At 46.9% G+C, this 15,641-nt stretch overlaps 1 protein-coding gene across 5 annotated transcripts in view; it reads right to left on the bottom strand.

The window, feature by feature from the left end:
- Positions 1-11,884, bottom strand: part of Pde8a (phosphodiesterase 8A) — a 123,014-nt gene extending 111,130 nt beyond the window's left edge. For 3 of the 5 annotated variants that reach the window (XM_006229438.5, XM_063262704.1, XM_039113045.2), the window contains exon 1: positions 11,389-11,871. In XM_006229438.5, the coding sequence (XP_006229500.1) occupies positions 11,389-11,556 (168 nt within the window). In that variant the 5' untranslated portion in view covers positions 11,557-11,871. Of the gene's footprint in view, positions 1-11,388 lie in introns of all 5 variants that reach the window. The other 2 variants (XM_063262703.1, NM_198767.1) reach the window with 2 other exon arrangements.
- Positions 11,885-15,641: the final 3,757 nt, after the last annotated feature.

Genomic DNA, 15,641 nt, shown 5'->3' with positions numbered 1-15,641 from the left:
CCAGGAACAGGACTCAACAGTAAAGGATACACAGCTGCCACACTAAGCCGTTCGACCTGGGCATCTATAATAATGGCTCAATCAGACTTTGCCTTCTTATATAATTCATGGATCACCTACAATACGGTCTAAACAAAATATTTAACTTGAACCTATTTTAGATACAACTTCCAATTTATAAGACTAGAGAGGTATGGGGCTAAAGAGAGCTCGAACTTGCTGTGCCAGCTATGAGGATCCAAATCCAGATCCCAGTGCCCACATAAGCTAGGGATGTCTCACACATGCTGTAAACCTGCACCATGTAGGGCAGGGACAGGAGGATTGCTGGAACTTGCTGGTTGCTAAAAAAGTTCCAAGTTCAGGGAGAGGCCTTTCTTCCTTCTTCGATGGAATGACTCACAAAGTGTTCAGAGTGAGTCTGCTCACACAAAGCCTTGCACACCAGCACACACACACATGCCTATACTGCACATACAAAGAATTAGAAGGTAGTTTCTAAAAAAAAAAAGAAAGAAAGAAAAAGAATTACAGAAGGTAGAATAAAAGTAATAACGCAAGGCATAACGGATAGGGTCTCCTTAGGAATAGGTGTATGTTCCAGATTAAAGAAGTAAAGAACTGTAAGCAGATGCAATGCTGGACATTTATGAAATTATAGAGGATATTAGTGAGGTATGTATAGACAGTAAATGTATTCTTATAAATTAACAAAATAGAAACATGCAGATTCAGTGAAAAATATAATACAAAGCAATATGCATTTACTTAAATAAAGGTGGTACCTTTAAAAATTAAGGAGAGTTACCGTATGGCCCAGCATATGGAAACTTATGGGTATATAGTTCTTTGGGGGCAAACTCAATCTTTATTGGGGGAGAACTCAATCTTCATTGTCAGGAGACTAGCAGTTCAGTCCTGCAGCAAACAGCAAACTCTAATCATCAGCTGTAGTCCTGTTCTCTGCAGGCAGACACCGCGCACCAACCATCAACAGTAGGTCAATCCTGAAGGAGCTGCAAGGCTCACCAACTGGCCCGGGGCCAAGGAACTGGCAAGGAGCCGCAGGAATCTCACAAGAAGTTCTTAGGGGAGTCTCTCTCTGGAGCTAGCAGTCGAAATGTTAAGCAAACCAACACACGCATGCAGTTGTGAAGAGCCAGCTCGAAGCTCGAGCTCCCACTGTCTGTGGGGTCGTATTTACACTCCTTCATCACACGGCCTCTCACATGTCTGCTACAGCAAAACATCCCTTCACCTGTGTCTGCTTCAGGAAAACAGTCTTCTATGTGTTTGATTTAGCAAAACATCCTTATAGCCCCAGCAAAACACAGCCGACTGTCCAAAGAAACAGGAAGTTTCCATTTCAAAATAGCTGTCTTTTTCTTATTGACTTGGAGAAATTCCATACATATTTTGAATACCAATCCTTTATTGATATTATGCATTGCAAATATCTTTGAGTTAGTGGCATTGCTATTCATTCTCCTTTGGTTAGATCTGTATTTTTAATTTAGTTGAATTTTAGCAACTTTTCCTTCATCATAGATGCATTATGTAACTTGCTTACTGAGACCTTCCTTGAACTCACAGAGATAGGCCTACCTCTGCCTCTAAAATGTCAACATTAAAGGTGTGCATCACCACTTCCAGCCTAAATAAATCTTTAAAAAAGACAGACAGAGAGCAATTCATCTGTCTCTGTGTCTCGGTGGGTAAAGGCACTTGCTGCCAAGCCTGAATACCTAAGTTTAGTTGCTGGGATTGACATGGTGGAGAACATCAGTACCCATAAGTTGTCCTCTGACCTTCCCATGCATTGCATGGTGTGCAGAAACACACACGCACACACACACACACACACACACACACACACACACACACGAAATCAAAAAAAAAATTGCTACTCTACCAGCAACTGACTGAGACAGACACAGATACTTACTTACACCCAACCATTGGATTAAGGTCAGGGACCCCTATCTTTGAATTAGGGGAAGGACTGAAGAAGTTGAAAGGGAGGGCGGCCCCATAAGAAGGCCAGCAGTGACATTCATGGAGAGAATGAATCCTTAGAAGTGTGCCACTAGTGAAAGGAAATCCTGTCTAGAGTATGTTTCTTTACAAAGCTGTGTCACACCATCCTTTGGGCCCTCTGCTGGAAAAGTAGAATCAAGTCTCAAATAATGCCTTTTAAATTGTATCCTCTAGTATTATAGATGTAGGACAGTACTGTATCATACCTCTGTGGATGTAAAATAGCTTGTACCTGCTTTATGATACGTAGTAGTGACCGTGCTTTATCAGAGCTGTTTTTAATGATGTTGCTCAGAATGTTTTCTTTCCAGATGATGATTGAGAAGCTAATTTAAAAAAAAAAATGGTGCCAGGTACCACAAGAGTAACAGAACTGTGCTGTTTTCTCGGGTTTTGTTTTTTTACTTTTTTTTTTTTTAATGGAGTGTGCTGGATGTCTCTACAGTTTTGTTCAGATGACTGCAGAACCTGGAAAAGCTGTTGCTGCTGTTGATGCATAACACACTGCTATTATTGGTCTTTTTATATAAATATAAATATATATATACAGATATATAATTTGAATTTTTTGAAACTTTACCTGTGCTGTCAACTTTCGAAAAAAGTATCCCCGTTTACTGTGTTGAGTTGGCACTGTACAGAAATTAACAGCCATATTGGTCTAGAAATGTTGAACTTAAGTTTTTTCCATTTGTACAGGGGTAACACACTGTATTAAATATGTAAGGTCTTATATACGTGGGTTTGATTACAAAAACTAATAAAGTATTCTCTAAATTAAAAAAAAAATAAAAAAGAAAAAATAAAAAAGAAGGCCAGCAGTCTTAACTAACCCAGACACCAGGGAGCTCCCAGAGACAGAACCACCACCCAGGCAGCATACACAGGCCAGGTCCCCACCACATATACAGCAGAGGTCTTCCTGGTCTGGCCTCAATGGAAGACTTTACACTTAATCCTTGAGAGACTTGAGGCCCCAAAGAAGAGAGAGGTTGGAGGGGGAGGGAGGGGGGGAAGCACCCTCTCAAAGGCAAGAGGTAGGAGGAATGGGATGAGAAACTCTGGGAGAGGAGACAGAGAGAGGGGCAACAACTGGAATGTAAATAAAATAATTTATATATGTATATACATTATATATATAATGTAGCTACTTAGCTGCTTATTATCATTTAAAAAAGGGAGGGTGGGAGGAAGGAGTCTGTCTTAGCATGTACAATGTTCTAGGTTTGATCACCTGCACTGACAGAGGGGAAAGAAATGAAAATAGTCCTTACATGTTATAATAAAACTCTTTCAAAGATGTTAAGTAATCTCACTACAAGGCAGGTGTGTTGGGTGAATATGTTTGGCCCAGAGAGTGGCACTATTAGGAGGTGTGGCCTTGTTGGAAGAAGTGTGTCACTGTGGGAGTTGGCCTTGAGACCCTCATCTTAGCTGCCTGAAAGACAGTCTGATGCTGGCCTCCTTTAGATGAAGATGTAGAACTCTCAGCTTCTCTATGCCATGCCTGCCTGGATGCTGCCATGCCTCCTGACTTGATAATGGACTGAACCTCTTGACACTGTAAGCCAGCCCCATATAAATGTTGTCCTTTATAAGAGTTGCCTTGGTCATGGTGTCTATTCACAGCAATGGAAGCCCTAACCAAGACAGCAAGTATTCTTTATTTTTTTAATTTTTTTATTAGATATATTTCTTTACTTACATTTCAAATGTTATTCCCTTTCCCGGGTTCCTATCCATTACCCTCCCCCCCCAAACCCTCCCCCTCCTCCTCCCCCATATGAGTATTCCCCCCATTCATCCCCCTTACTGCCCCCCATATTCCCCTGCACTGGGGCTCCACTGGTGCCCCAACAAGACTATTCTCTGCTACACATGCAGTTGGAGCCCTAAGTCAGTCCAGGTATAGTCTTTCAGTAGTGGTTTAGTCCCTGGAAGCTCTGGTTGGTTGGCATTGTTTTTTTTTTTTTTAAGATTTATTTATTTATTTATCATATATAAGTACACTGTAGCTGTCTTCAGACACACATCAGAAGAGGGCATCGGATCCCATTACAGATGGTTGTGAGCCACCATGTGGTTGCTGGGGATTGAACTCAGGACCTCTGGAAGAGCAGTCAGTGCTCTTAACTGCTAAGCCATCTCTCCAGCCCCCAAATCATCTCTCCAGCCCCCGGCAATGTTGTTCTTATGGGGTTCCAAGCTCCTTCAACTCTTTCAATCCTTCCTCTGTGTGAGAAGAGTTGGTGGAGAGCGAACCCAGATCCTGCCACTCGCTAGACAACTAACTGCCTTACCGCTGAGCCACGGAGCCATGGCCTTATCCCTCCCTGTTCTTCTAACAGTTGATCAGGACTTGTCAATTTCAAACACCTTAAGGACAGCATGGGAGAGGCTTCGGGCTATCCCACTAGCAATGGGAAAGAGCTGAAGCAGCCATGTAGGAGATGAAATAGAGTGAAAACAGAGGAGCTCAAGGAACATGAAGTTATGTTCCCAGCCCAAACAGTAAGAGTACTGTTGTTGAGCCCCCCACCCGAGTCCTCTGAAGTCACACCAAAATTCAGGGAAACTTGCAACATCCTTCCTGTATGGGTGGATGCGCAGGCTACACTTCATGCCTGTAGCTGAGAAACAGCAACATCAAACTTGTCAAAACAATGCTCTACCATGATATCCCACCACTTCCTACCAAACAGAGCAGAACAAAAGGCAAACAGAAGGAGGAGACCCAGAACCACTGCTCAACTTGAGCATGGCCAAAACTGGAGAAAAAGTTTTACTAATAACCTGACAGATTAATCACCGGCTCAAGGCTATTTTGGCTTTTTTTTTTAATTATTATTAAAACATGTGCAACACACCCTAAGAATTTTTGTAAACTTTCAATAAGATGAGATAGATCTGGGGAATGTGAAGAAAAAGCCCTAGCAGCCTCAAAGACAGCATATTTATCCAAAACGTTAAAGTACACAGGATGTGACATGAAAATAGGACACCACCCTTGTCCTCAAGCTGCCTATATGTCAGGTGAAGGCCCCAGGCAGCAACACCTCTAGGCCTTTAAGTGCAGCCCTGCTAAAGGCCTGGAAACCTTTGGGTTGGCCCTGGAGCAACTCTGGAAGGATACCTGCGTGCAAGCCTGGAGAAGGAGTACGCAGGGCAGGGCAAAGGTCAAAGGGAGCACAGCTCCTGGGGAGCCAGGGAAGGAAGACTTCCGTAGCCTGAGGAGGGGGAAGGGAAAGAGTCCCTAGGGGTTTTGTCCACTGCTGTCAGATGGCAAAGAGGACGACTGCAGAAAGGATGGCTGACTCTGTAAGTAGCTGGGACAGCACTGAACAACTTCCACAAACACAGGAAGTTAGTAGGGCCAGAACCACCTTCCTCAGTAAGTGAAGGCCTAAGAACATCATGATAATAGACATTAAGGACACCTGATTAAAACTCAAGTGACTGGAGCCACAGAAAGGGCTCAGTGGTTAAGAACACAGGACCTTTCAAAGGATCTAGGCTCAGTTCCTAGCCATCCATATCAGTGGCTTACAACACATTAAATAAATAAATGATCTTAAAAAAACAAACAAACAACAACAACAACAACAACAAGTGACTTAATTCATTTATAGCCTAATGCAATGGTTCGAAACCTTCCTAATTCACAACCCTTTAATACAGTTCCTCACCTTGTGGTGACCCACCAACAAAATTATTTTCATTGCTACTTCGTAGGTGTAATTTTGCTACTGTTAGGAGTTGTAATGTAAATATCTGTGTTTCCCAATGGTCTCAGGTGGCCCCTGTAAAAGGGTTGTTTGACCCCCAGAAGGTTAAGAACCACTGGCCTAATGAAAGGCCAGTTCATGGGGTGAGGATGAAATAGGCAGTTAGGAGAGCAACAGTCTAGAAGTTGAGAGCCAAGAATAGTGTGTTCTGATCCCAGCTTGATTACATGGCCCCGGGTGAGTCTCAAAGCTCTGGTGCCTTATCGACAAAAGAGAAAATGGCATGAGCCACTCACAAGGTTGCAAGGATTCCAGGAGATACCATCTTTAACACATCTAGTACAAGTACAAGGCATCCAGAAACGACAGGGGTTACTAACAGAAACAGTCGGTTGGCACTCTAAGAACTGAGTCGCTCGGGGTTGGGGATTTAGCTCAGTGGTAGAATGCTTGCCTAGCAAGCGCAAGGCCCTGGGTTCGGTTCCCAGCTCCGAAAAAAACAAAAAAAAAAAAAAAAAACAAAAAAAAAAAAACAAAAAAAAAAAGAACTGAGTCGCTCGACTCATGTCATCTCACTCCACTGAGAAACCACTGACCTTGGGCCAGGCTGAGGGCTTACTCCTATCCTAACTTCTGCTCGTTAATTTTATTTGTTGTTTTAACTTTCTGAAATACTCTGTCCTTTAGACGTCTTCATTCTGAGATGTCATCCTCGCATCACGAACCGCTCCCTGGTTCAGTATTCAATCCAAATGAATAAATCATGTAAGGGAGAACCAGTGTCCCCAGACCACTTCAAGAGCAACAGGTCCCGGGGCTGGGGATTTAGCTCAGTGGTAGAGTCCTTACCTAGGAAGTGCAAGGCCCTGGGTTCAGTCCCCAGCTCCGGAAAAAAAGAACCCCCCCCCCAAAAAAAAAAAAAAAAAGAGCAACAGGCCCCATCATAACTTTTACTACAGTATGGAAAAGGTCAAGGTTAACTCAGGGAAGTTTGTGGGATTCTGACGTATTATCTCTTTAAGAATTACAGGCAAATTTATGGTAATAAGTATTATATTTACACACACACACACACACACACACACACACACGTTACAGTCACTTGATATACACATTTTAGAGTAAAGCTTGTTGCCTGACCTTAATTTATATGTGTTTATATTTGCCTAAATTATCTGATTTTGTTACTCTGCTAAGTTACTGTTTCCCTCTGAGAGTGGGAAAAGTTTTTGAAATATTATGATATAGGTGACAGAGGTGCAAAGCACTTTATGTATGTAACAAGAGTTCAAGAAAACTTTATTTTTACTTCCTCATAGATAAGCCTGGCAAAAGACTGCACATGGAAAGCCACGGAACACAACCTGAGCAACTCGGCCCCTGCTCTCCAGTGAGGGCTTCATCACACCACAGGAGCGCACGGAGTTAAACCTCACTTTCTCAACAAACCTGCAGAGGGAAACTGTTGGTGATTCTAGTGAAGAAAAAAAAATCAGGCAACACACCAGGAAAACACAGCTTTCGTTTAACAAACATGAGATGTAATTAATTTTTTTATAAATTAACATCAGGCAACCCATTTTATTCTAGTACAGATGATATTAATTATTCTATAGCTAAGAGACCAGTTTACCTTGGTTGACAAAAACGGCTAGTTTAGTCAGTCTATGGAGGAAGGGAGTTGGTGCAAGAAACAAGAAAGACTGGAAGAGGGAAAAGAAGATAGTGGGAGGTCAGAGGAAAGTAAGAGGAGAAAAGAGGAATCAGAGGAGCACCTTTCCACTCCTGTGTGCTCTGATGATGACACCATGACACTAACGTTTGGTCCCAGTGAGAATGCAGCCACATACTGCCCACCGGCTTCTCTATCCTCACAACTGTAAAAGCCAACATGCAGCCAAGGGCGGTGAGGCACACCCTTGATTCCAGCACTCAGGAGTCAGGAGCAAGTGGATCTCTGTGAGTTTAAGGACAGCCTGGTCTACATGGTGAGTTCTAGGACAGCCAGAGCTACATACTAAGACCCTATCTTAAAACAAACAAACAAAACAAAACAAAAAATAAAAACCCCAAAGGCCGACAATGCTCATCAGCATGGATATATTTTATCCCCTGGGAAAAATTCTCTGGGGAACAATAACAGAGACTCCCACAAAAGCAGTCTGAACTTCACAGCCTCCAATCTGGTTAAAACTGGTTCCATGAACAGGGAAGACTTTGCACTTCCACAGCCTGTTTCACTCAATCCTATAATTCAACAACTGTTTATAGAAGGCCTAAGAGACAGCAAGCAGACTGAGCAGCACTGGTGAGGAGGGCTGAGAGTAGAGGCGCCAAGCAGCAGCAGCCCATTGGGTGTCTATGAATAGATCTCTAGCACTCCTTTCCCTGTGCACAAATGTTTTGAGGGTACCTCAAGTCCCAGCTAAGCAAAGGGGAAACAGAGTCAGTCTAAAAACTGGCAAGACAATATTGAAATCTTAGTCGAAACTCACACGGATTAAAAATAAAAGCCTAAGTGTTCACGCTGAACACAGCATTCATTATCTGTGACCACATACGCTATATAACTCCCGGATAAACAAACAGCCGGAGTATTTTCAGTAATACTTAAATAGGTTCATACACTCACCTCCCTAGTGTATTACCAGATCTTAAAATGCCTTTGGAATTGAAAACTAAATCATATTCATTGAGTCCTACTGTTAAGCGTATTTCTTGTACCTTAAATACTGTTATCCCATGGAAGGATTCAGAGCCTAGCATGGTTGGCCTACAACAGAACCCAGAGGAAGGGGTGGATAGCCAAAGAGGTCTAGGAAATACAGCTCTAAACACCCTTTGGAAGAGCACGAGAGATATCTACAGATATAGGTATAGTGCTGTTTTCAAGACTGTTTTTCTGGGTGCTTTGGCTGTCCTGGAACTCAAGACCAAGCTGGCCCCAAACTCCCAGATCCACCTGCCTCTGCCTCCCAAGGGCTGGGATTAAACACGTGGGACACCACCTGGTGATTACAGAAAGGTGGGAAGCTATGTCAGCAGGACCTCAAGTTCCAGACCACTGTGGGTAACAGAGCAAAACAGTGTAAAAAAGAGAAAAGGCTGGAGGAAAGGGGAGGACAAGAGGGAGGGAGGGACTCTGCTGATTGGCCATACACTGTTCAATCTGAAATGTATTCAATCACCAGTCTTTCAGCAACATTGAGGAACTCTTTATTGTATGTTATAGGGATATAAAACTTCCTCCATTGAATTCTCAGGGATACTCTGAATCACTGCATTTTAAAAGTATGAACACACACACACACACACACACACACACACACACACACACGTCTACTTTAGTTTCTGAGATGGATCTCTCACAGAATCAAAGCTCACTGACAGCACAGGCCATCTGGGCAGCAATTCGGAAGATCTGCCTGTCTCCAATGCAAACCTAGCCCCAACACTAGGGGCTATGGAACATGCCAACTTCGATGTGGGTCTTGAGAATCCAAACTAGGTCCTCATTCCTGCATGACAGGCATGCTACCACCCAAGCTATCACCAAGCTCCCAGCTCCAAGAATTTTTAATGAACTAGAATAGGCTCATAAGGTATGTACTAATAAAGAAACAAGTAACTTGTAATTTGATCTTGCTAAACTTTTCTTCTCTAATAGGTATTTTCAGTTTCCAGAGTACATGCATATCTTAATTTTTAAAAATTGAACTAAAGAAAAGCTGTAATTAGCTCTGCTCTATTTCCGAGATATGCCTAAATTCACCTATCTGTAACTGAGATATAGTATCAGTATGGACAACTCTCGGATAAAAGTATGGGAGGGGAGTTGGGGATTTAGCTCGGTGGTAGAGCGCTTGCCTAGCAAGCGCAAGGCCCTGGGTTCGGTCCCCAGCTCCGGAAAAAAAGAAAAGGAAAAAAAAAAAAGTATGGGAGGGCCTTCCATTTCTATTGGTTGTGCTGCTGTAATTTGTAATTCAACTCTTGTAGATAGATGTTAAAATAGCATTTTTAAGTGTATCTTAAATGTTCTATGGACACAAGTACGAATGAGTAAACAGGAAAAAATAAAGGCAACAGTTCTTTAGCGCCTATTCTATGCCACGAGGCTAGCCGCTGTCAGGATGAATGCACTGTCTAAGTCCCGACACAGGAAAAGGTCTGTCGGCACAGCAGTACTCGGGATGGGAACTCTGTGCATGCACAAGAGAGGTTTCCAGGATGCCTGATAGGAAGTTCAAGACATCCAGGCCGCCACAAAAACGCCTGTAAGAAGAAAGGTGTCTCACTGAAAGGATGGCTTCGGGATTTAATATTGGCTAATGAAAAAGAAAACAATGCTAGATTGGGTAAGAAATGTGACAGTTGTTAAGGCTCCCACGTTCACCCTCATCTGTAGAGTCTTGTTTGCTTTTAAGCCTGCTAGACTTAATATATAAGCTTCTTGTAGCCATTCAAAGCAGTTTGGCCTGACTGTCTGAACTCTAGCCATCACAGGTTTCTTTAAAGAAATCCCAGAAGGATCAACTCTGGATAATCAGAACAAGGTTGAATTTTCACTTAGAGTAGTGGTATGGCAGAGCAAGTACTTCAGTGTGGAAAGTTGAACAAGATCTTCACTTTCATACAGAAAAGGTACTGTTATGATTGCTAGTAATTTAAGACAGTTAAGTAAATCAACTACATAGCTCAAATTTGGGAGGGTCTGCTGTACTCAGAAAACAACAGTAGTTTTAAAAATTGCAAAATACTTAAACCTTCCTAGTAACGAGAGATTCATGTTCAAACACTGCAGCTAAGCATACCAGTTTGTTTTACAACGCATGAGATGTCACTCCAAAATCCCAGATGTTAGTGGAAAGCTGCTGCGGGTGCCTCTGTGAACTTTTTATCTTTCCTTCAGAAAACCTTAGCCCTGGAAACTTTTGATAAAAGCTGAGGCAAAAGGCGCCGAAGAAGTCACACAGCGAACAACAAAACACAAAATAAAACCCTGCAAGTCCCAGTCAGACTGCCTCCATAAAAGATTAACTTTGCCCTGCTGAATCCTTCAAAGATCACGGCTCCAGTAGTATTTTCTAACTACACAGGCTTTAAATACCGCACGTATGCTAATAAATCTGAATTTCAGATAACGCGCGCAGTGAAGCCAAAGCTATGTTCCAGGTTACAATTCAATGGCCCCAAAGAAGTGGAAAAGTGAAACTGCTTGCGCAAAGAGGGGACGGAGGTTGGGATAAGCTAGGCAGGGGCGAGGTGGGAGGAAACTGGTGGCATCCAAGACCCTTGCCAGAGCCGACAACCCTTGCCTCTCTACTCTGGGAACCGCAAGAGCAAAGTGCACCCTGGTTTACCACGTCAGGGGCGTGCCAGAATATCCCGGGTCCCCCCACCCACCGGGGTCTCCCACCCACCCTCTGGGAGAAAACTGACTCGCGGCGTCCGACCCAGCTCGGGAACGAACGGACGCCGCGGATCGGGCGGAGCTGCGTCAGAGCCCCGTTATGCCTCGGTCCGCGACAGTCCGCAAACGCGGGCGGCTAGCGTCGGTCAACGCCACGGCGGCCGCCTAGAGGGCCCCACGGGCCCCGCATTTCCCTGCCCTCCCGGTACTGCTCACCTTCGAGGCACCGCTGTCGCGAGGCTGAGGCTCCACGAGCCCGGGCGGGGTCGACCATCGCTGTCTAGACCTCAGCGCGGGGACCCGGACGTCCTCGTCCTCGCCGTCGCTGTCGCTGGGGTTCGACACTCGGTTGTCGGAAATGTGGATGCTCGGGGCGCAGCCCATCCTGGCGGCGGCGGCACCGCGGACACGCTGGCTGGCAGCCGCGATCCGGTCAGCAAACGGCCCGCCCGGCGCCTCGGGGCCGCCGCGGGCGCCGTGTCATCGCGGCCTGAGCTGGCGGGCGGCGGCGGCGAGCGCGGGTCTCGCGTCAGGAAGCGCGGCCGCCCCTTTTATCGCGCTGCGGGCGCGGCGGCAGCGGCCGTGGGGAGGGGGCGCTGGGGCGGGAGGCGCGCCGCGGACGCCCCTCCGAACATGCCCTTCCTGAGGCGGGAGCCGCCGCCGTCTCCCTCACATCGCCGCGCGCGCCGCGGCCGCCGAGCTTCCGGGGAATGTCGGGGGAGGAGATTTGCGCTCTCGCCACCGGGAGCCGCGGGCCCGCGCCGCGTTTGCACCGCCGCCCTCGCGTCTGACTCTCGAGGAAACGGGCGCTCGCCTGGCGGTGCCCGCTTTTCAGCCCGGCGGGCGGCTGGTTGAGCACCCCTAGTCGGGCTACCGTAGGGGAGCCCAACCCTTGGCGCCCGCACTCGGAGCTACTACGGGGAGGACGCTGGGGCCCGGCGCGCTGAAGGAGAGAGCGCCTCGGCTCCGGTCGGGCCGCGCCGTCGAGAAACGCCGAAGCGGCTGCGCGAGCCGGGAGTTGAGCGTCCGAGGCTCCCGCTCCGAGTTCCGGACCGCGTTTTGCGGGCAACTCGCCGCGCCCAGCCCCCAGCGGTGACCTCCAGCGGCTGCTGGCGTCAATGCAAAGCAGCTGGGGCGCCCGCCGCCCGCCGCCCGCTCCGAGTACAGCCCGTCCAAGAGCATGCGCGGCCGCGACCGCAGGGGCACCCAGCCAGCCCGTCCAGGGAAAGGAAGGGACTTGTTCAAGGATACGTAGCCATTCTGCTTCAGGGGCCACCGAGTTCGTTCACTGTCAGATCACTGTGTTTGAGATTTGGAGCTATCAGATCGCTGTGTTTGAGATTTGGAGCTATCGTCCGTTAAGAAAGCAGTTGGAAGGAACTCACTCCGAAGCGTTCAGAAGTCCATGGGGACACCACACCTCAGGTCCCAGGCGTTATTACCAGGGATAGCCTTTGCTCCAAGACCTGGCAATCACGCCTCTGGTTGCACTCGGACCGGTGCGACTGCAATGCTTGAAAGCTAGTTTGTGGGAGGACTGCCTCTTAACCAAAGGACAATTCCAGGTTCGACAGTCCGAAGGATCAGAACCATGGGAAGGGGTGTGCGCCGGTCCAGCAGGAACCAGAACTGCAGCCCCCAAGTGCTGCCAGCTAGCTAGCTGTGACTCCAGATGAATCTCTTAACCCCTATGTGGCTGAAACTGCAGGGCGACGCCCCTGGGTGTGCATCTGATACCCAGAGCCAGCCACTTCAGGGGCCTTCCCGCCCTTCTTTGCTCTCCAGGTCCACCGGGACCCTGGCGGGACCGTAGCTTCCTTTCCTCAGTCCACACCTTTCCTACACGCACCCGGGTGCGACCCTGAGAGTCTGAGACTCCCGCCCGCGGACTGGCTACTGTGAAGACCCGGAGATGTGCTCCGGGCTGAAGTCCCTGCTGAGTCGGACTCAGGTGCTTGGTCCCTGTGGCAGCTGCAACGTCCTTGAGCATCGATCTTCGGCACCAAAGGAGGATGCAGGGCGGCTTCCGGAGCGGATAAGGCTGGAGCAGCTTTCTGGTCTTCTTTTCTGGCAATTGGCACACAGCTCTGTCTTATAAAAGTATCACTGGCTCTTCCAAGGTGTCTTGAAAAACAGGAAAAGTTTTTGTAATGCCACCCGTTATTCCACCCAGACTGTGTTTTCGACTAGCAATCTTAGAGGGTAGTTTTTTTTTTTTTCAGCCGGCCGCTGGATCCCTGGAGAAATTGCCTTTAGTCACAGATGCGCATACAAGTCTAAGGCTCTTCTCTCCGCCCACCTAAAGTCTGGCCTTGAGGACTCCACACTGACCTTGTTGGTGAAGCTCCAGGAAGCCCCGGCCTCCTGGCCCTCCCCTCGCAGGCTGCTGGCTGGCTCTTAGCGGCCCTGCTTTGTTTTAGGGATCCTTGAGCTTGAAGTCAGTAGCAGGGTGGGGCTGAGGAAAGGAGGCTAGCTGGATACCTTCCCCAATCTCTCTGTGATCCTGAGATGGAGTCTGTCTCTGTCTCACCACCACCACCACCAACCACACACACACCTTTCTCGCTCATTTCGAAACTGATTTCTTGGCCTGCAATTTAGGAACCCACAGATTTGGAACCTGAGGCTAAGAAAGACACTCCAGCAATTGGAGCCATCTGTTTACTCCTGGATCTTGTAGAAGAAGCCCACTTTCCTTATTCTCTGGGACCTTAGCCAGGGTCACAGTGTTGGAGCTGAGGACAGTAATTCATCCCACCTATCCTCTAGCTGGAGTCTGTACCTGTAAGTCTTTAACATAGCCTATGAAACCTGCGACTATAAAAGGGGGAATCACACTGACAGAAGCAACCTATGAATGCCACCTAGTAAGTCCCCCAGGACTTTCCAGGCAGGTAAAGAATCCCACCATGGGCTGGAGAGATGGCTCAGTGGTTTTGTGCCAGTATAGTACTTGCAGAGAACTTAAGTTTGATTCCCAACACCCACGTCAGGTGTCTTACAACCACCTATAACTTCAGTTCCTGTCCTGCACACGTACACACAGTACACACAGACCTACATGCAAAATAAATTTAAAAGAATCCCACCAGTTCTGGGAATGGTAGCTTTTGCTCATTATCCCAGACTGAGGCATTTGGGTTGCTATGCATTTGGGGCCAGCCCAGTCTGTATAACAAGTCTCTATCTCCAGGCAGAACATTCTTACACATTTTTAAAAAGCTAAAAAAAAAAAAAATTCCACCAAGAGTCTCAGGTAACTCATCTAAGTCCTGTACAGAGTAGATACCCTGTCCCCAACAGTGCTGGCCAGCAGGAGCCTCACTAGCACAATAGAATCTACTGGCATCCCCACCCATTCGGTGGGTATCGAATTCTGACCAGAGTGGCTCAAACTTGTAGTTGAACATCCATTTCAGTTCTTATTCTCAGGACTCAAGCATGAGGTTCAGTGGGGTTCAGCAGAGGATAACTTCAGTTACTTCCAATCTCCTTCCTGGTGGCTGCAGTTTACAGCCATTCTCAGGAGACTTCAGTCCTAGGGGCTGGGAGAATCTTCAGTTCTTGAGAGGCAAGAGCTGCTTTGCTGTCTAAACCCAACCCTTTTTTGTTTTCCTGTTTCCCCTAAAGCTGATCCCACTACCCAGTTCTGGAGCCTGCCTTCCTTCTCCACCCAGGAACCAGCCATTTCCAAAGACTCGTGCCACAGAGGTTTCCCTACGGCTCCTCCTCCCTTTCCTCCCTCAGGGAACCTGGCTGATGAGGATGGGGCATTCTGGGCCTGAGAACTGACTCCCAGCCTTGCCCTTTCCTAGACCTTGGCTGCCAACTTTACCTCTGTGAGCTGATTTTCTCTGCTGCAAATCTAGGATTAATGATATCTACCTCTCAGAGATTAGATGGGCTGACCAATGGCAAACACCTGTAATAACCACTGTGTCCTATAATCTCAGCCCCCACCTTCGTCTGGGTTCATTCAGCACTCCTTCCTTCATTCAGTCCTAGCTACCAACTGCTAACAATAAGACTATAGGAAGGAATGGCTTACCCAAACAAACCCATAGCTCCTACTTTATCAAGTTCCCACCCACAACTTTCAAGGTCTTGTGCAATATGATTTTAATTACATAGTTTTTGTTGTTGAGACAGTGTATCTCAAATTGTTTTCAGATTGTATATCCTATACATTTATACACAAATATAGTCTAAAACAATAGTAAAACATTTGAACTAAGGAAAGGCATATAGTGTACACAGGGGAAAGGAGGAGGAAGAGGAAGAGGAGGAGAAGGAAGAGGAGAGGGAGGAGAAGGAGGAGGAGGGGGAGGAGGAGGGGGAGAAGAAGGAGGGGGAGGAGAAGGAGGAGGAGGGGGAGAAGAAGGAGGGGGAGGAGAAGGAGGAGGAGGAGAAGGAGGAGGGGGAGGAGGAGGAGGGGGAGGAGAAGGAGAAAAGAAGAAGAAGAAGAAGAA

The sequence above is a fragment of the Rattus norvegicus genome, chromosome 1 (genome assembly GCF_036323735.1).
Source record: "Rattus norvegicus strain BN/NHsdMcwi chromosome 1, GRCr8, whole genome shotgun sequence".
Lineage (NCBI taxonomy): Eukaryota > Metazoa > Chordata > Mammalia > Rodentia > Muridae > Rattus > Rattus norvegicus.
The sequence above is the reverse complement of the archived record's forward strand: the minus strand, read 5'-3'. Positions and strand labels throughout refer to the sequence as shown.